Source organism: Rhinichthys klamathensis, unplaced genomic scaffold (assembly GCF_029890125.1).
Source record: "Rhinichthys klamathensis goyatoka isolate OS25496 unplaced genomic scaffold, OSU_Roscu_1.1 h1tg000236l_1, whole genome shotgun sequence".
In the NCBI taxonomy this organism is placed as follows: Eukaryota; Metazoa; Chordata; class Actinopteri; order Cypriniformes; family Leuciscidae; genus Rhinichthys; species Rhinichthys klamathensis.
In genome coordinates this window covers 1,530,369-1,552,429 of record NW_026606759.1, presented here as the reverse complement: position 1 = coordinate 1,552,429, position 22,061 = coordinate 1,530,369, and the positions used below count along the sequence as shown (strand labels likewise).

The 22,061-nt window shown below is 37.2% G+C and overlaps 1 protein-coding gene across 1 annotated transcript in view; it reads right to left on the bottom strand.

Moving 5' to 3' along the window:
* aldh7a1 (aldehyde dehydrogenase 7 family, member A1) overlaps positions 1 to 20,538 on the bottom strand; it is a 29,747-nt gene extending 9,209 nt beyond the window's left edge. Inside the window, exons 1-10 of the mRNA XM_056265568.1 lie at positions 20,310 to 20,538; positions 13,797 to 13,850; positions 13,629 to 13,694; positions 11,716 to 11,796; positions 11,520 to 11,643; positions 10,055 to 10,187; positions 9,922 to 9,966; positions 8,777 to 8,854; positions 8,528 to 8,625; positions 6,164 to 6,205 (exon numbers count right to left, since the gene is read on the bottom strand). Coding sequence (XP_056121543.1) covers positions 6,164 to 6,205; positions 8,528 to 8,625; positions 8,777 to 8,854; positions 9,922 to 9,966; positions 10,055 to 10,187; positions 11,520 to 11,643; positions 11,716 to 11,796; positions 13,629 to 13,694; positions 13,797 to 13,850; positions 20,310 to 20,504 — 916 coding nt within the window. The 5' untranslated portion in view covers positions 20,505 to 20,538. The remainder of the gene's footprint in view (positions 1 to 6,163; positions 6,206 to 8,527; positions 8,626 to 8,776; positions 8,855 to 9,921; positions 9,967 to 10,054; positions 10,188 to 11,519; positions 11,644 to 11,715; positions 11,797 to 13,628; positions 13,695 to 13,796; positions 13,851 to 20,309) is intronic.
* Between the last annotated feature and the right edge of the window lie 1,523 nt (positions 20,539 to 22,061).

The window sequence follows — 22,061 nt, the reverse complement described above, 5'->3', positions numbered from 1 at the left end:
TTTACTGTTGTTGTTGTTTTCCGAAATAGATTGAGCCGTTTTAACAGTTTTGTGACGCTAGTGTTTTCACCTACAAGGAAAGTAATAACGAATGTCGGAGGACAGCTGTTGAACTGACACATGAGTGCAAGCTGTATTGCCAATGTGATCAGTATAGCGGGCCCTTCCCCATTGAACTGTGAAGGTTTTCCCTCAGGGCCGTTCTGTTTCGGCTCACACGAGGTCAGAAAAGAGACCTCTTTATTGGAAGTCTTTAAAGTTTTTGTTTTGTTAATGGTTCTTCATTGTTCTCATTTTGTTTTGAGTGTTCAACTGCTGTGCACTGCAGTAAGGGGGGTGTCTGCTCATTTGCAGAATCATAGGAAGGGTTGCAGGATAAGTTGTATGTTAAAGGGAAAAGATGTTAAATAATATTAAGGTGATATCTTTCAATGTGAATGGGGTACTCAATCCAATTAAAAGAAGCAAAATCTTCTCAAAACTCAAAAAAGAGAATGTTCAAATTGCTCTCTTACAAGAGACACATCTTACACAGGTAGAACACAGCAAGCTGAAGAGGTCAGGCTTTAAACATGTTTTTTCATCCTCTTATAAATCTGGCCATAAGAGAGGAGTGGCAATACTAATATCAAAACAAGTAAATTTGGAACTTATATCTACTATCACGGACAAAGAGGGTAGATATGTCATGACTACAGGAAATTTAGAGGGCTCCTTAGTTACTCTTCTCAATGTGTATGCTCCTCCAGGATAAGATTGGTCTTTTTATAAACATATATTTGATTTAATGGCTACTAATGCACAGGGGAATACAATTTGTGGAGGGGACTTCAATGTTAGGTTAAATCCTAGATTAGATTCTTCTGGAAGTTTATCCAAGTCAATCTAAACCTATAAGTAAGAAAATGAATGTGATCATAAAAGAGCTGGGAGTAACAGATTTGTGGAGATATCTTAATCCCTCTAGGCAGGTATATTCCCATTTTTCTTCTCCACATTTAGTTTATTCTAGAATTGACTACTTCTTTATCTTTAGTAAAGACAGAAACAGGATAAAGAGCTGCGAGATAGGAACAATAGATCTCTCTGACCACAGTCCTGTCTATTTGACTTTCGAATTGAATAATAAAGCAAGGACTACGCTCTGGAGATTAAACTCTAGTATTTTAAATGGACAAAAAGAAATTAACACATACTTAGAAAATAATGACAATGAGGAGGTTTCGCCACCTATCCTCTGGGATGCATGTAATGCGGTGATGAGGGGGAAAATTATTGCCATCACTTCGCTACTCAAAAAGACCAGGCAGGAGAAACTTAATAAATTACAGAAACATCTAGAGCAGTTACAAAGACAACACATGAGGAATTTGGACTCCAAGGTGAAAAAAGAGATTAAAAAGACTCAGGAAGAAATGAATGATTTGTACATGCAAGAAGTACAGAGAAAGTTTATATTTACTAAGCAAAAATACTACGAAGTGGGAGGCAAATCTATTAAACTCTTCGCATAAAGATTTTGAAACAACAGGCGGAAAATTCGAGCTACAGGATCCGTAATCCTTATCCTACTACCAAAAAAATAGAAAATGGCTCGGATGAAATTCGTAAAAATTTTGAATTATTTTATAAGAATCTATACTCCCAGAGGAAAATAGATGAAGATTCTCAGGGGACAAAAATTCTTGATTCTTTAAATCTATCTACAGTCTCTGCAGAAAATAACAAGAGACTATTATCTGAAATAAAGGAAGAGGAGTTGAACATAGCTATTAGGAGGTTGAAAGTAAACAAGTCTCCAGGCACCGATGGATTCATCTCAGAATGGTATAAATCCCTTAGAGAGCCATTGTCCCCTATCTTACTTGCCACCTTCAATTGGATATTAAAAGGTGGGGTGGTCCCTCCCTCATGGAGGAAAGCCATTATTTCAGTTATACCGAAGGAAGGTAAGGATAAAACTGAGTGTGGAAATTTCCGACCTATCAGTGTCTTAAATGTGGATTACAAACTATTTACATCTAATTCTGGCTAGAAGATTAGATGTAATTATTCCAGAACTTATTCATCCAGATCAGACTGGGTTTGTCAGGCTGAGACAAACTCAAGATAATATTAGGAGTTCTCTACATATTATGAGCCATATAACTAAACACAATGTTGAAGCTTTATTAGTAGGATTAGATGCGGAAAAGGCATTCGACTCTGTTAGGTGGAAGTACCTCTTTATGGTTATGAAACGATTTGGGTTTCACCAATCTATTATTAATGTTATTCAAGCATTATATGATAAACCACTAGCGAGAATCAAGGTGAATGGTGATCTTTCTAATCAGATTACTCTAGAACGAGGAACACGTCAGGGCTGTCCAATTAGCCCTATTTTATTTGCCCTATTCATAGAGCCCCTTAACCAGTGGATTAGGCAAAATGACAAAATTATAGGTATAGAAATGGGGACAGGAGTGCACAAGGTAGCTGCCTTTGCAGATGACATTTTAGTTTACTTAAAACAGCCAACTCAGTCTTTTTTTTAGAATTGATGTCACTTCTTGAGACAAATGGTTCATTTTCAGGCTATAAGGTGAACATACAGAAAACCCAGGTTCTCACTTTTAATTATAAGCCACCTGGTTTCATTACCAGGAGTTTTTGTCTCAACTGGGATTCAGTTTCAATGACATATTTGGGAGTAATTTTATCAAAAGATATATCACGATTATTTCAAGCTAATTTTGCACCTCTAATTACAAAAATTAAAACTGAAATATCTAGATGGAATCTTCTCCCCTTTTTAAGCATGAGCTCAAGGGTCGAATCAGTCAAGATGAACATTCTACCGAGACTTATATTTATTTCATTCTCTGCCAGTGAATATACCAATAAAGCAGTTCATAGAATGGGATAAACTGTTTTCAAGATTTATCTGGAAAGGGAAGAAACCCAGAATTAGATTTAAAACACTACAGCTATCGAAGGGAAAGGGGGGAATGGCACTACCTTGTTTGAGTGATTATTATTATGCTGCCCAGATCAAACCTTTGGTGTATTTATGTAATCCGGCATACCAATCTAGATGGAAGGAAATAGAAAGTGCCATATCTCAGGATGTTCCAGTTCAGGCAGCATTGGGCGATATTGGACTGATAAATAAATTATTAACTATAGATAATCCTTGGTTAAATGTATCCTTAAACATTTGGAAGAAAATAGTGAAATTATGTAATGTGACAGATTCTATGGTATTGCTGCGCTGGTGTGCCTATGATACGGAGTTCGTTCCTAATAAAACAGATACCAGGTTCAAAAGGTGGACGACTAAAGGCTTAACTGCCTATTGGACATTTATGAACAAGGGGAAACTCCAGAGCTTTCAAATGCTTAAAGGAAATCACGGGCTGGAGAACCAAGACTTTTATAGATATCTACAACTGCGCCACTATTTAGAACATGCTAAAGAAGATGTGTTAAGGAAAGGAGAAAATGGCTTATTAAAGGTTTTTTTTTTAGCCTATCAATCAGATGTCTGTAAAAACAATCTCAAAGCTGTATGGTGGGCTACAACAAGCTAAGCAGGTAGACACATTATACATAAAGAGCAGATGGGAGCGAGAAGGTAATCTGAGTCTTTCGGTAGAGGAGTGGGAAAGCATATGCGAGTCACAATGGAAAACTACACATTCTTTGTTCTGGAGAGAGTTTGCGTGGAAGGGTGTTTCTAGGTTTTTCTCCACACCTGCCCAGATCAAGCAACAATCATCCAATTGTTGGAGAAGTTGTGGGGTTGACAAGGCAAATCACTTTCACATTTTCTGGAGTTGTCCTCCTTGAATCTTAAGAATTATTTCTAAACAATTTTGTATCTCATACCAATATTGATTAATAAATCAATATTGGTATGAGATACATAATTGTTTAGAAATAATTCTTAAGATTCAAATTCCTCTCAGTTTTGAGGTGATGTATTTGGGTTTGATTAGCAGTGATTTTCCAAACAAATACCTGTTCAGAATCCAAACAATAGCAAGCAAGAAAGCAATTACAAGAAAGTGGCTGCAACCAACTTTGCCCACTCTCGAAGACTGGAAGAACATAGTACATGATATCTTTACAATGGAGAAGCTAACTTATGCTCTAAGACTGAAGTTCTCTTGAATTAACTGAATAAAATAAAGACAGTTGCGATTTAGTGACCTTGGGCAGACATTCTACAAGAATTGGGTCAATGTGTTGCAGTAGTGGTTCTTTTTTTTATACTCATATAGGTATTGTATATGATCTATTCTTCAAATGTATACGAATATATTCCTTGGGTTCAAGTGATTCAATACTTTAATGTAACAAAGAATAACCTTTTTGTGATAATCTTAGTATACTACACTTATAATGTCTGTTTCTCTATACTGAGTAATATATATATTTTTTTTTTGTCTGTTTTGATTGTGTTTTGTAGATGTTTTTTTTGTTGTTGTTGTTCTCTTGCTTTAAAAAAAAAAAAAAAAAAGAACTTGTTTGATCTACCAGCTTATCCACTAAAACGCTCTTATCCACTGTCTACACAGTAAAAAATAAATAAATTGGAAAACATACTGGTAATTTTCTGCCAGGACATTATCCAGTAATTTTACGTAAATTTCTGTTAATCCTAAAACATACACAATACAATGCATAATTCAAAATACAGGTAAAACACCTGTAAAAAATAACCAATATGGAAAATTCCTTCATATTTCTACAGTACATCTGACTGTTTTCCCCCAGTGTGGAAGTCCTGGCTAGTCGAGCTCGGTTCTGATGAGGTTCAAGACTCCTCCACACAGCGGAATAACCCTCTACTAATGCATCGGCTGGCTCATCTTACAGCTCTAGCTAGAACACGCCAACTGCACTAATGTATTTCTAAATGGCAATCACAGTTTTTTAATTAAACAGTGGTCAACATTTAAAGTGGATCAAAAAAATAATCAAAGTTGTCCTAAGACAAAAACGGGTATTGTTAAAAATTCAAGTATAACTTTGATGAAAGGTTTTGATCCACTTCAAATGTTGACTAACTACAGGACAATTCATTAGGGCTGCAACTAACAGTTGACAACTGATAAATCTGCCAATTATTTCTTCAATTAATCGGACAAAATAAAGAAAAGAAATTACACATGTCCAAAGCTTATCCTCCAAAAACAATGTGCAAACGGGAGGTGGAGCCTTTGAAAACAGATTCAAATGTATGAATGCAGCAGGACAATATAAATCAATAAATTATCGATGATAAAAAAGTACAAACAAATGGTTTGCCGTAAGAGGTAGATTGACCACTCATTCACTTCTGATTATAGTACATATTACTGTCATTTAAGTATAGTAAATGTTTGTTATACAGTAAATGTTTTATACTTCAATCCCATTACAGTTACTGTTCTCATGTAAATATCATTACTTGCTATATCAGTAAGATTAAGTAATTATTGTCAATTTAGAAGCTAAATGTAATATCCAGCACAAGAGCTAGCTGTCTGGCAGCTGTAGAGTGTAAAGCGGTGCTCCTGCTGTGGACAGGGCTCACGCCGCTCCGCTACTGCACTCTGTGGCCCGCACAGGTTTTCAAGCATGTTTTCTGATTAGAAATGCGTAGTTCATTACTGTAAAGCCACATCACTGACAGGCTTCCTCTGTGATTGAATAATAAAATTTGTCGTCAATTATTTTCATTATCGATTATATTAACTAGTTGTTGCAGCCCTACAGTTTATTCAATTATCATTACTCAAAAGACTAAAGGCCCGTTCACACCAAGAACAATAACTATAAGGATAACCATAACTATATTAGCGTCCACACCAACAAATGATAACACTGTTTATTATAAGTGTGCACTGCAGTTTTGTCGTCTGTTGTTTTGAATGCTCGAGCTCTTTAAAGTGGAATAGATTCTGATTGGCTGTCGGTATTTTTTATTGTTCATCAGTTGGAAAACATCTTTCTGAAAGGGATTCCAACGATATCCTTATAGCTGTGGTGTGAACTCTGCTGTTTCTTTATATTTATTTTATAACAATTGTATAGAACTATATCATTATCATTATAGTTATCGTCCTTGGTGTGAAAGGGCCTTTATATAGCTTATTCCAACCAAACCCTTTTCAATGAATTAAATGCAACAAACCTATGATGGCGTTATTTCCTCCCAACTCCAGTAGCTGACGACCTGTAAAAAAAATCATGTGTCAAATCAGGAACCAAGCCAATGTCTTAGGGTTTTCCTAGAGCTGCACGATTCTGGATACATTTTTTTGTTTTGTTTCAAATATATATCACGATTCTCACAATTCTGAACAACCAACTAAACAAAATAACATGCAACTTACTAGAAGTTTGGACAAAAGCCTGTTTTAAATGTTTAAATAATTTGAATGATTTTTTAAAATAGTTTAAATGAATGATTCATAAATACTTCACTTGTTTCATAACTGGATGAATCAGCGTTTATGAACAAATCTCTTGAATTATTCAATGACAAATACATTTCACTTGTCGCCACCTACTGGTGTAATGATGTAGTCAATACAATCTTTATTTAAAGGGACACTATGCAGCTTTTTTAGCTTAACTGAACAGCTTCAGAGTTATTGAAATGTTTATATAACTTCTTTCGGGTTGAATGGTGGGCGTCTCGACCCCCCCTGGTGCCTGTGAGCGAAAAAATCCCACTTGCAACTTTGGTGCGGCGGGCCGCGTCAGGAAGTATCGCGTGATATCAGCTCTCGCGATGTAACATATTCCTTTACGGCAACTGCACACATACACACAGGAACAAGGTAGATGGATGGAGTTTGTCACACTATCGTCATGGCTGAGCCGGCATATAAGATGCAGAAAGCTAGGAAAGCATTGTCGGAGGAACAGAGAAAGAGGAAACGGCAGACTGACCGAGCGAGGAGTCGGACACGAGCATAGGCATAATTTGCGGGTGTGTTATGTCCCCATTGAAACTTCTCGCGGCACGGATGTAACGATACCATTACAAACAAATAAAACATCTCCAGGTAACTCTAGTAGAGCATTCATTTCGTCTGTTTGTTAAATAAGAGGCGATCTAAAATGTGTTATTTTTGAAATCAAGTGACCAAAGTGCTCGTTGCCTCTGCGATCAGTGGTGCAGATAAGTTACAGTGTTCTGTTGTGACGCGCGCCTGAATCCGTTGCGGGGACTGAGATACTCTCTATATTTTGTTATGGTAAAATCACAAAACCTAATGCACAAAAAACATGTCCCTGCTTGAAATACAACCACTAATAAACAATCGGTTTTGATGAGGAAAATAAACTATACTACTAGTACCGACTAGAACCCAGAACCTCTGACACACTTGCAAAAGTTCTGCCTCTGGACCATTAAAATTGTCGGATCTATGTATTTAATCACGTGAAAATTCTCACCACTAACAACATATATTATATCTCATTAAACGACAAATTAAACACAATGTACTATTGTATACTATCTATGTAACAGGCCATGTCACGCTCTGAGTGAGTGGTATTTACGACAGTAACGTTAAATTCAAGCACTCCACAGTAACTCTAGGGGTCGCTGTTTGACAAAAACGGGATTTCTGCATAATGCCCCTTTAAAGCACCAAGTGACTTTCAAAAGGTGATTTACTTATTTTTAAGACAGAAATAATGATACTGTGTGATTGAAAACAGTGTTGGTGAAGCCGTTTCACACCTATACGGTACATCATAACTACCCTCTCTGGATCAGCAGCAGCGCCAACACAGATTTCACTGATCCGGTGTGATTTTGTCAAAGGTTTAATAGACAGTCAAATCGTTGTCATTTAGGAATAAGATCGTATGGGTGTTTGGATTGAGATCACCATCTTTTAACGATTAATCGTGAAGCTCTAGGTTTTCCTGATGTCAGGAAAAGTTTCCGATGTCAGACAGTTTTCCGATGTTTTGAGCACTTTAATGAGTCCGAGAACATGAGCGCAGTACCAGCCCGATACCGATATCTGTGCATCCCTAATGAGGAGGATTATTTACTGTTGTTGTCATTACTGTTTATATGATTCATATGAAGCTTGTTCCTTAGTTATATTGTTTTCACATAGTTTGTTTAAGAGCATATTATTGTCTATTTGAATATTTCTATATTATAAGAAAATCCATTTACTGTATTATTAATGATTAATGATTGCTGTGACTGTACTAAGAAAAGCAATTATTTCCTTCTGTAGATCTCTAGCCACCTGTAACCTAAAAGCAGCAAGATTGAAAAGAGAATGTAGATGGAGAACAACAGATTTGTGCTTTCTGACATATCTAACAGACATTGTTTGTTTGTTTGTCAACACAAAACGTAATCCTTTATTGCAGTGATTAAAGCTAAAGGCATGTCTTGGAGCAATAGCATATGGCACAGCTTAAGCTTGAGCCCGGCTCGAGGCTCTTTGCCTGTCCTGTTCCATGCGAGTGCATAATGTTGTATGATTTGATATGTGATATAGAGAATAAAACCCACCGAACCGCTCTTGTACCATCATGGCCACCTGTTGGCCCACATGAGTACTGCCTGTGAAGGACAGTAGACCCACTCGCTCATCTTTTGCCATGGCCGTGCTGCGCACACACATACACACACTAAATGCTTTTTCTCTGTACAGTAAGAGTATGGTATCAGAATAACAGTCAAAATGTTCTAGTGTGACAAGTGCTAAACTATTCAGAGTATTAATGTGCTTTATTTCAAATTTGTGTATTTGTCACATACCCGATGTCCGCACCACCGCACGTCATAGAGCAGATCGCACCGGGAAGATGATTGTGCTCCAACACCTCCGCTACAATCCTACACAAGAACATGAACAAAAGAAGAAAGAAAATCAAAATCAGGGTCCGGATATAAGAGAGAAAACACTACAAACTCAAGAGCTGAAACTCGAGACCGTAACTTATCAAAATTAGAGATACACAATACATTCTCTGTTATCAGTGTTTTTAAAATGTATCATACAATATTGAATTTATAACAGTTTCTGCCTATTTTAAAGTGCCCCTATAATGCTCACTTACAGGTTCATAATTTTGATTAGGGGGTCAACTAAAATATTTGTACATAATTTAATGTTTACATAGATCATTTTAACAAATTTTTCTAATCATTTAGATGGTTTCACCACCAGTTTTTTACCCTCTTTCTGAATGCTCTTTTTTAGTTTCGGTTTCTTTAAAACCCGCCTTCCGAAAAGCCCAGTTTGCTCTGATTGGTCAGCTGGAATCAGTCTGCTATGATTGGTCTACAACTTTAGAGCGTGTTTCGGAGATGTAACAGCCCTTACCATGACTAGGCAAGTGGTTTTTGTGTGGCATCGAAAAAGTACTTAGTGTTCTTTAAGTAATAAATGGAAAGAAAAGGGTTTTTTTAAACTGAAAACTCAAAACCTGTAATATGATCCGAACCGTGGGTTTTCAAACCCATAATGGCATGCTAATAGCAGTCAATGAACAATAATCAAGATTAAGATTGTACAGTATTTTAAAAAAAAAAAATCTTACATGATCTTTAAGCGCACTGATTAACAGTTTCTCTTTGAGGGGCAGCAAGAAAGCAACATTTACTAGTTATTGTCATAATGCACTTAACTGGTTTTATTAAGAACAATTATTTTGACCTTGCAATCTATTCACAATGCCTTAGCTTGCTCTTCATGAGATATGCTGACGTATGCAAGGCTGCAGTTCAGCCAGTGGCTCTCAGGTGCGCCTTCATTTCAGCAACCCTTCCCACAATACACTCAATCCTGACCAATACATAAAAGCAAGTCCTGCCTTTTTTCTTATTTGAGAAGCCGTTTCGCTCAGTAATAAATGTGAAATAACAATGGGGGGGGGGGCAAATACATGTAAATGACGTACTTGGTAACGGCAACACTTGTGAGGGGTGTCGTCGGAGCTCCTTTCCTGTGAAAATAATTATAAGTCATTAACTGCATATTGAATGCTATTACTCTGCATCCAGTTGACACCCGAGGAGAAAAGCGAGTCTAACCAGAGGCAGACATTTCCGCAGATGAGAGCGATGGCGTTGTTCCAGCCATACACGGCCACAGGAAAGTTGAAGGCAGTGATGATTCCTACCAAGCCGACAGGATTCCACTGCTCGATCAGTGCGTGGCCCGGCCCTCAAAACAGCCAAAAAACATTCAGTGCCTCAATTGATTTAAATACAACCACAGCCCAGTTTACATGCATGTATAATGTACATTTATGCATTTGGCAAACGCTTTTATCCAAAGCGACTTACATTGCATTTCAAGATACGCGTAGGGATGGGAATTGATAAGAATTTAACGATTCCGATTCCATTATCGATATTGCTTATCGATTCGATTCCTTATCGATTCTCATTGGGTGAGGAAATAAATACAGGGTTATAAGGGTATTAGGGGTGTGAACCTACACTGGTCTCACGGTTCGGTTCGATTGCGATTATCATGTCATCGATTCAGTTCAATTCGATATCTCGATGCACTGCATCCTTAATTTCACTTTTACTTCAAAAGTGATGTGTGCATGCGCGCGTGTGTGTTACGGCTGTAGATTCGGGTTACGTTTCTCATCGAGTATTTGCACGAGTTTGTGTGTGTGCTCGCGTCTCATATGAGTATGTGCGTGCCTGCGTGGAGAGTTTGTGTGTGTGCGCGCGTCTCATATGAGCATGTGCGTGGAGAGTTTGTGTGTGCGCGGCGTGCGTCTCATATGAGTATGTGCGTGCCTGCGTGGAGAGTTTGTGTGTGTGCGCGCGTCTCATATGAGCATGTGCGTGGAGAGTTTGTGTATGCGCGGCGTGCGTCTCATGAGTATGTGCGTGCCTGCGTGGAGAGTTTGTGTGTGCGCGCGTCTCATATGAGCATGTGCGTGGAGAGTTTGTGTGTGCGCGGCGTGCGTCTCATATGAGTATGTGCCTGGAGAATTCCGTGCATCTCGTGTGTGTAGAGTTTGCGTGTATGTGCGTGAGCGACTTTGTGTCGTTGTGCATTTCATATGTATTTGTTTGAGCATTCAGCAGTATACATGTATGTTTGACTACTTAGTATGTGTATGCAAGTGTTTCATATATGTGTGCGTGAATGACGTTTGATTTAAGCCCTAGATGGCGCCTCATATATTGTCGTCCTTGAAATATAACCAAACTTTAGAGTTTTTTTTTGTTCGCTTGTGCCTCGATGCCATGTTTGCTGCGTTCTGAACTAAAACAACGCAGCGCGTGTGTGACGTAATGACACATTTGCAACGAGCGGAGCCGATAAGCGGAATCGTTAAGCAGGCATACTAACGGTTCCAAGGAATTGTTTCACTGGGCACCGGTTCTGAAGTAGAACCATCCATAGGTACACGTTTACATTCTTATCAATTCTTGCTTTCCCTGGGAATCAAACCCATGCCATTGGTGTTGCATGCGCTAATACTCAACTGTTTGAGCTACAGGAAAGCTTAATGTGAAGCAAACTCACTTTCAGAGGGTAAAATGGGTCCGCCGATCATACGGGACAGTCCTACGGCATAGTCACACACATCCACGTACTCCTGCACCTCGCCCACACCCTCCACGTAGATCTTGCCCATCTCCAGAGACACCTGTACACAGCTCATGTCAGCGCTTAGCCACTCATCTACGGCATCTGTACAGGCATCGACATGACATCTCACCAAGCTGCCGAGAGCGGTGATCTTCCTTCTGAGAGCGTCTCCAATCTGTCGAACGATTTCACCTCTCTTCGGAGCAGGAACCTGAATGACACGCGTGGACAAGGGTTCAGACCAGATGTATATCTGTGGACCACTTTTATCAAGAATTACACATCTCATGCATACATAAACAAGCACTGAGCTAAGCTGATCGTGGAGACCATTGCACTTTGCGAACCAATTTAGCCGGTTCATTGGAAAGAATCAGTTCGTTCACAAATCAGGCATCGCTTTTGCGTCTTAGAGGCGGTGGAGAGGAATATAGTAGAGTAAAGTTTATAAAAAAAAAAAATAAAAAATAAAAAAAAAATTTACACAAGAGTGTGAGTGTGACCCTAAATGAGGAGCAGAGGCTTTGCTCTACCATTTCCCCAACACAAGTTAAATGTTTATAGACAGTGGTTTGGGAAAGTTACAAACTGTATATGGAAATCCTGTAATGAAATTACTGGCATACGTCAGTTGTGCGCATTATGATGTTCACCACATCATCACGTAGCTTGTATTAGGGGTGTGCGATATGACGATTTTTGATCGTGGACGATTAAAATGTCTCCACGATCTGCTTTTGAAGAAATATCGTAGTATCATGCATTCTATCAGTTGCTGTTCTGGCGCCTCTGGCCCAACATGCTGAACAACGCGACGTATATTCACATAAAATGTTAACGCAGCGGAACGAGACACTGCAGTTCACAAAAGTTCATGATTTGCATGTGCTTTAATGCCTTGTCGGTTAAACATTTATTCGCGTGCTGATGCGCTGTTCTAACGTGTGCGTTTCTCAGCGCGTACATGTGAAGCTCACATGCACTAAAAGCCTGTCTACCAGCGCCTGGATACTGGACTAAGTTATCTTTCGAGTCTTATTGTGCTAATACTGTCAAATACAGTAGAGGTTTACACAAACAAAGTCAGTTATGTCTAAGTGAAAGCAAACTTGAGAAAATTGAGAGAAAATCTGCTTGTCAAATGCGTGTATATTAGACGCGGCGCGCACAGCTCTTAAAGAGACAGTAGCAATAGTAAACATGCTACCGCTTGTCCTTAAAGAGATAGTTCACCCCCCCCCCAAAAAATTTATCTCATTATTTACTAATGTTGTTCCAAACCTGTATTAATTTCCTTCTAATATTTTTCTAATATTAATATTTTGAAGAATGTGGCTATCCAAACAGTAGCTCGTCCCCATTGACTTCCATAGGAGAAAAATATACTATGGAAGTCACTGGGGTACATCAACTGTTTGGTTACCCACAGTCTTCCAAATAACTTTTATTTTCAACAGAAGAAATAACTTATTCGAGTTTAAAAGAAGTTGAGAGAGTAAATTATGACAATTATATATTTTTAGGAGAACTATCCCTTAAATGTTAATAAAACAACAAAATGCAAAGAGAAAATCACTTACTCCTCTTGACTGATAACTTTTAATAGTAGCTTTAATAAGTATTATGTATAATTTATACAGTGAATTCTATGTTTTGTTTTATGTTTATTTAATTACTTTCTTCAATGCTACTGTTAAATACACCTACTGTAGCTGAAAACATAAAGCACTGTTTATTTAATTTGTATGTGTATCTTTGATCTTAATATTTAATAACAAAGAAAATAATGAAAAATGTTTTATCTTCACCCCTGTCTGCCATTCTTTTTTATTTTATATTTTGTTACCTAAGGCTTTGTTTTTAAAATATGGACATTAGTTTGGCTGTAATGCTCAGTCACAAAATAGTAAAACCAAGAATCGTGATAAAATCGTGAATCGTGATTTTCCTGAAAAAAATCGTGATATGATATTTTTGCCATATCGCCCACCCCTAGCTTGAATTACCCAGCCCTACTCAATGCTTGATAATACGAAATCTTACGTCTGCCCACACTTTCCACGCGTCTTGTGCTTTCTGGACCGTTTCCTCATATTCTGCTACGGTCGCCTGCATAAAGACAACATTCATTCAGGGAACGAATCATGCCTCTTAATATGCGTTTATTCAGTAATGCATTGTCTTATGAAAAAAAAAAGCAGTTTACGTTACCTGACGCACTCTGGCAATGGGCTCATTGTTGGCTGGACAGTATGAAGTGATCACCTGTATGAAACATAACTCATTAAACATAACTCATTAAACATAACTCATTAAACATAACTCATTAAACATAACTCATTAAACATAACTCATTAAACATAACTCATTAAACATAACTCATTAAACATAACTCATTAAACAGCATCCTAAAAACATTTGTTAACCTATTAATATGAATGATTTTTAAGTTTGAACATGCAATACAGATTTAACTACTGTGACTTAAAAAAATATCTTAAAAATAAATAAAACCACTTTTCCTGAAGTAAAACAGTCTTCTTTTCAATTAATGATATATGCATTCTTTATAACAACTTACATACATCATACTTTATTCTTTCAAGTAGACAATTATTTGTATGAATTAAATATAATTAATCCTTATTAAAGCTATTAACAAACAGTGAATGCTTTTCTCTTTTTATTTTGTTGCTTGATCAAAATTAATGACACAGACCGCATTATGTTTATTGCCACTGTCACTTTAAGACATCGGCCAATGGGACTTTGGACTTTAAGACATGTCCAATGCGGATACGATTGCACTGATGCACACCCGATACAACTGTTTAACATAACCGACATAGTTTACATGAATACTGTCCAAACCGGACATTTAGACATAATGTTGTGTGTATTTGTCCATTCAGACACGAAAGAGAGCTCATCAGTTCAGTACTCGCGCGCTGTATGGTGTCTATGTGCATGGCTCCACGCTTCGGGTTGGTTGGTTTACATTTTTAACATTTTATGAGACCACGGGGTAGATCAGCACGTTACAGTACAAATGTGTGCATTTAGCACACACGCAGGACATCAGTTCTGACTGGATCGCTTCCCAGATCGACACGATCTAACATTTTCATCTAGTTTTTATTCGTTGACGAAAATGTCAACGATTGAAAAACTCAATGATTTTCGTCATTGTTTTTGTCATTCAAAACTAGGTTTATTTACTAGCGTCTCGTTTTCGTCAGTGAAGAATGTCATTGAAGAAAAGTTTTCGTCATTATATTCGTCAATGAAATACACTGACTATGGAGGACCAACTCTACCATATTTAAAAATAAGTACAGAAATAAATAAATGCTCAATAAATAAATAAGCATACAATTAATTGCCCCAAAAAATACAATAAACAAATAAATGTAGGTAGAAATTAAATTATACAGTGAGACATAAATGTATATATCTCTTTTAATTAGCTTCTTTATTTATTCACCTTTGTAATAATTACCTTATTTATTTATTGTCCGTTATAATCTTCAACTTTATTTATTAATTACTTATTAATTACTTATTTTTTTAAGTATTTATTTATGTGCATGTTATAATATTTTTGTCTGTTTTATTCTTCCTTTGTATTTTTTTACCCTATTTATTTCTTCAATGCCATTTATTTCTGCCTGTCGTTTTTACATTTCTGTATGCATTTCTGCCTCATTATGCAAATGAGGAGGGGCTGTGTCTTAAGGGGTCAACTTCTGCCCCCTGCCCCCGGTGGAAGTGACGTATATGCCGTAAAGCAGTCGAATTTTGTAGTTCTCTTTGTTCGCCGGTTACTACCCGAAACCCGAAGTTTAAAAGTACGATTAAAAACGCCACAGACCCCGTCAGGCTATGGCAGACGTGTCATTCAACCTATTGTAAGTCGATGTACCATCACAGGAGACTTGGAAGTATATTATGAAGGTTGAAAAGTTACCTGGTGTTACTTTAAGGTATTATTTCCAAATTCATAAATTCAATGCTTTTAAGGCTTTTTAAGACCCCGCGGGAACCCTGCTAAAACTAAAAAATGTACGAGCCAGCAGGGATTCTATTGCCACAGTGTGCGTAGAGGGTTGAGCTTGAGCCTTGTCATCACATTGTGTAGGTAACTATAAAGTTTACTCTAATCTTAGAATATTGTAGGTGCAAAATTAATAGTGCCCCTAAAGCTTTCGTCTTTTGATGACTTGTTAATACCCTGGAATAGCGACAGTAAAACCGTATATATAACAATTAATAATAAGTATCAGATATGATGACATTACAGCAATTATTACAATGAAAGCTTAAGTAAAGTGTTATTTTAAATAATAGGTTTATATGGGGGGGGGGGGGGATTCATGTTAATCTTGATCATGTTTACATTATCAATGTAGACAAACATTAATCTATTGATATTTGGTTTAATACTTTATTTTCTTTTGTAATACTTTGTTTAGCAAATATATGTGGCATTTAGTCAAGCTCTCTGCTGAAGGGGGGAGCGTGCAAGATGGCGCCCTGATCACATGTACGTTTGTGAGGTCAGCAATCCCAAACTGTTTTATAGTAGTTTATAACGAACTTAAGAGATTTTTTTTGTTGAGAATTTCCGTAAATTTATGTTTTGAATTCTTGGAACAACAATAATGGGAGGGTCTGAAAAGAGGAAAGGTGCGAAGAAGTCAAGAAAAACAGTGTCGGATACTCCTGCTAGATCTGCTAGCACAGGTGACGATAAACAAGCAGTTTATCCTGCATCCGGGGTATTGAAAGACAGTTTGCATGATTATTGTGAACAAATTGCTGAGTCTGAAATTATGCTGGCGGAGGAGGTGATTCCACCGCTTCCCGACACCCCGTGCAGTTCCCCGGCCATTAAACTTCGAAGAACTGATAACGTTAATGCGGCAATTATTTCCACACAACTCTCTGAGCTCTCTGTTGGTGAAAAACAGATCAGACGGTTTGGAAAAGTTGATTGGCGAAAACTCGCGGGTGATTAAAGACATGAAGGAAGAGATCTGTAGGAATACGGAACGAATCTCTGGAATGATGGAAACCATTGAGTTTGTTTGCAGCGAGGTTAAAAGTTTGAAAAAAAGAGTTGATTCTATTTATTCCCGCATGAAGAAAGAAGAAATTAACTCCAGTGAGCGAGAAAATCGCCTGGCTCATCTAGAAGCCTACACCCGCAGATGACACCTGAGAATCCACGGAATTCCAGAGAAAGAAAGAGAAAACGTCCGCCATGAGGTTATCAACGTGTGCCAACGTCTTCTACCACAATTTAAAGATAAATTCCCTGAAGTAGTTGATGTGGCACACCGACTTGGCCGTGTTAATTCAAATAATAAAGCTCGTGAAATCATCTTCCAATTCACCTCGCGTTTTTACCGAGATGCTGTCTGGCCAAGGACGCGGAGTTTCTGATTGAGAACCGACTGAAAATCACGGAAGATCTGTCACCGGCCGATAGAGCGAGGAGGATTACGCTTTGGCCCATAGTTGAAAAGGCCCGTAAAGAGAACAAAAGAGCTTTTTTCGTCATTATCATGTAAAAATGTAGGTGATCTTACAGACTCCGAAAAAATTGAGCTTGTTGATCAAAAACATAATTTAGAGGATATACATAAACGGAAGGCTGAAAGGCGCCTTCATCAGATCTCGCCGGAATTGGCTAGAGGAGGGTGAGCAGAGTTCTGCCTATATTTTTAGGTTAGAAAGCCAGCGAGTTAAAAATTATATTCAGCAACTATGTATTGATGGGAAAGTAACTGTTGACTTTAAGATAATTGCAGACTTTTGTGCTAAATTTTATAATGATTTATATTCTTCTAAATTTTGCCAGCAGTCCACCACGACATTTTTTGAGTCCTTATCTCACATAAAACAAATTAATAATGAAGATTGTAGTCTGTGTGATGCACCCATTAGTCTTTCAAAAATTCTTGATTCCATAAATAATTTAAAAAGTAACAAATCCCCAGGTACTGATGGGCTTTCTGCAGAGCTTTATAAAGCATTTAGTCAAAAATTAGCACCTTTTTTACATCAAATGTTTTTAGAGAGTATTGAGAAAACCACGCTTCCTCCCTCTTTATGTCAAGGGCTAATAACCTTGATTCCCAAGCCCAATAAAGATCCCCTTCTATTAGATAATTGGCGCCCGATCTCTTTTTTTGAATACCGATTATAAAATGATTGCCTTAGTTTTAGCAAAAGAGGCTAAAACTTATTCTTAATAATATAATAGATGAGTGCCAATCAGGTTTTATGCATCAGAGACATATTTCTAATAATATAGGCCTACGCTTGATTTTTGACTTGTTGGATTATTCAGACCTTATTTCTACTGATAGTTTTATCCTCTTTCTTGACTATTATAAAGCATTTGATTGCTTAGAACACGAATTTATGTTACAAGCTCTGCACAGATTGGGTTTCGGTCATTTGTTTTGCAGATTTAATAAAATGCTTTACTGTAATGGTAATAGCTCTATCCGACTCAATAATGGCACCTCTCCTAGGTTTATTTTTTAAAGCGTGGTGTAAGACAAGGTTGGCCCATTTCCCCATATCTTTTTCGAATAGCTACACAATTTTTAAATTTACATATTAAAGAGAGCCCTGTGAAGGGAATTTCTATTGCAGGTACGGAATTGTTTATTAGCCAACTGGCAGATGATACAGCATTGTTTCTAAGAGATAGAATAGCCTTTATTGTCATTGCACTGTCGAAGTACAACGAAATTTTTTGTGTGCTCACAGAGCCGCCCCTTGCACCAGACATAAAAAAAAAAATATATATATATATACTTTTTCTATATATTAATAAATGCGAATTACTCCCGATAAAAAAATGTGCTGCAACCTCAATCTCAAACATTCCCATCAAAGAAAGTGTCACCTATTTAGGAATAAAAATAATAAAAGATACTAAATTAAGATGTCAGATGAATTTGAGTTCAGTTGTGGAGAAAACACACAAAAAAATGTAACCTTTGGTTGTTTAAGAGATCTATCTTTGAAAGGCAGAACTCTGCTTACCAGAGCAGAAGGGATTTCTCGCTTATCCTACGCTGCTCAGTCTTTATTTGTGGATAAATCTACTTGCAAGTTGATTGATGTAATGTTGCTCAAATTTCTTTGGAAAAATAAAACTCATATTAGAAAATCAGTTATTTTTAATTCTTATATTAAAGGTGGCTTAAATTTCATTGATTTTGATTCTCTTAACAATACCTTAAAAATGAATTGGCTTAAACGTTTCTTTCACAATCAATCTTCTATTTGGTGATATATTTTTTCTCAATTAGGAGGTATACATTTTCTTTTAATGTGCAATTATTCAATTAGTAAACTTTCTGTCAAACTTTCCAATTATCATCAGCAGATGCTTATGGCTTGGAAACTTATTTACAAGCATAATTTCTCACCACACAATTTGTTCATTTGGAACAACTGTAATATTCTTCATAAGAGGAAATCTTTATTTCTTGAAAACTGGTTCAATAATGGAGTGATGTTAGTAAACCAGCTATTTGATAGTGAAGGTAATTTATTTAATTATTCCGATTTTGTTTCAGGATACCAATTCCCAGTATCTAGTAAAGAATTTAATATAGCTTTCAAGGCCATCTCTTTGGAAATGTGTATGCTGTTTAGAATCAATAATAGTGCCACAGTGACTTCTGTTTCTCCCCCTAGCCCTGAATCCACTGTGGTTGGTTCTATTTGTTTTTCAATACATAAATCCAATTATAAAATTAGGTCATTATTTTTGGACCCTGTTACTTCAATTCCTTCCTCCATTTCTTATTGGAATAACCTTTTTGATGATATTAAATGGTCATATGTTTGGTCACTTCCTCAGAAGTTCTTTCGAACAAATAAAGCTAAAGAAATATCCTATAAAATTATTCAAAGATTTTATCCAGTTAAATACTTTTTAAAGAAATTTAGAAATTACTTCCTGCTCTTTTCGTGAAGCCTCCTCTGAAACTGTTGATCATTTGTTTTGGGAATGTCCTTTTACTCTGTCTTTCTGGAACAATAATGATGCTCTGATTGTCCAAAAGGTTTTTTGTAACTTTTCTTTATCATATAGACACATTCTTTTTGGGTTTTATGTCAAAGACAAGAATCTAATTAATGCATGTTTTTGTATAAACCTTCTTTTATATATTGGAAAGTTTCATATCCATAAATGTAAATATATGAAAAGTAAACCCCACTTTAGCTTTTCAAAGAAGATTTGAAGATGTATTTAAATACAATTTCAACTTCTGTTAACAAGAAAGGAATGAAAACATCCAGAATGTGCCATGTTTAATATTCTCCCTTAATGTTTTCTTTTTCTTTTTGTGCCCTCTTCTATTTTCTTTTCTTTCTTTCACACATGATTCAACCATCAGCGTTTATTCCCCACAGACTGTAAATGTTTTGCCAGATGAGTTGATGTCTAATTTCAGTTAACTTACAATAACAGTTTGAATAGATTGACTCTTTTCACTTCTGAACCTTGGTGTAACTTAGCTTAATTGTACAGAACTACTTCATGAGAAAGCAGGTTCACAAACTTGACCAGAGCAGATCATTCAACCATCACACAATAAACTCAAGTGATTGTAGTATATTCCAGCATGAAAGAATGAGACCGCTTCGGCTTTACTATATTTAGCGCGCGTGACGCTCGCGAGCTCCTCTTACCTCTCCCTGACCCCCCCACGCGCCGTTATACACGCCGGCGTTGTCCTCGTGGAGGCCCAGCTCCTTCAGCCAGCTGTACTGGGGCTGGGTGATGAGCAAGCTGGACATGCTGGCCGCGGGTCTGACGCTCAGCGAGGGCTTCCTCCTCAAGACGCGGAGCGGCGCGAGTCTCAACGTCAGCACGCGCTGCATCATAAACTACTGTCGGCGAGCAGCAGCGGAACCAACGCTCATGCGCGCCCGCGATCACGTGTGTACGGCATTTCTGATTGGTCAGTCGCGACTCACCCCCTTCATCTGGTTAAAGGGATAGTTCACTTTTAAATTAAAATTACCCCATGATTTACTCACCCTCAAGTCGTCCTAGGTGTATATATGACATACTTCTTCCAGACGAATACAATCAGAGATATAATACAAAATGTCCTGGCTTTTCCAAGCTTTATAATGGCAGTGAATGGCTGTTTCTGTTTTGAAGTCCATAAAAGTGCATCTGTCCATCAGGAAAGTAATCCAGGGGGTTAATAAAGGCCTTTTGAAGCAAAGCGATGAGAAACATACCCATATTTAAAACTTTATAAAGTAAAATAACTAGCTTCCGGCCAAACGAACATACGGATTCCACTTAAGTCTAAAGCGCAACTTATGCGAGTAATGCGACGCACTACTGATATTTACGCTATGCCACTGCTGACACTTCGCTACTTCTGACGTCACAAGTTGCGTTTTAGGCGTTAGTATAGATCGAGACTGCGTATGGCCATTTGGCCGGAGGCTAGAATTTTACTTTGTAACGTGTTAAATATGAACATTTTTCTTACACAAAGGCATTGTTTGCTTCAGAAGACCTTTATTTACCCGGCCTGTTTTAAAGGATGCATTGGATGTATGCATCCTTCTCTGCCGTAAATCATCCACAATCCTTTGCACACAATTTGCACACATTCCTATTCACAAAAATAAACTGAGGGAAAACAAGTTGGTGCCGAGCTCGTCTGAGTTTATTATGAAATGTAAGACCAAAATAATGTTTTCGGACATGAAATCAAAGATGTTATCTTTTGTTTTGCTGTAAATGAATCACTAACACTAAACTGCCGTAAGCCACTGGGAGACCGCACACAGCTGTCATTCACTGTAGATTTGTACATACAACGTTTTTTTTTAATGAGACAATATTACAGACCTAAAAAACACTAACATCAGGTAGTAATAAAGAATGTTTTATTTTGTAAAATTTCTTTACAAAGCAAGCATGACACTCTCTACTGTTTATAATTCACTGCAGTATGACATGGTCCTTGTTTACATTACAGTACAAAATTATTCCTAAGTTTCCCCTTTTGAATGGATGGTAATGAAATTGAAAGATTAATGCTGTCCAGTTTCATCTAATTGCTTTGATAGTATTTGATTTTTTGGATTCAGAATACATTTCTTTACAATATTACTGTAGAAATGTAGCAAGTCTTATTCAGTTTTGTATTATGTTATTGTTGTGAAAAAACAGTGAGCTATGTGAGCATGCGCAAACTGGCCTGTAGGTTCATTGAGTTTTGGCGGTTGCTGTGTCGAAGTGAGAAAAGAATTACTGTAATTTGAAAGATGTTGTCATTTTGTGCCAAAGCAATGATACATGATCCACAGTTTAGCCCACATAGAGTGCTGTCGTGCTCAGTGTGTGAAGAGTTTTTATAAATGTATGTGTACCTAAGAATTGAGAAATGAGTGTAAAAAACAAACTGTAGAAAC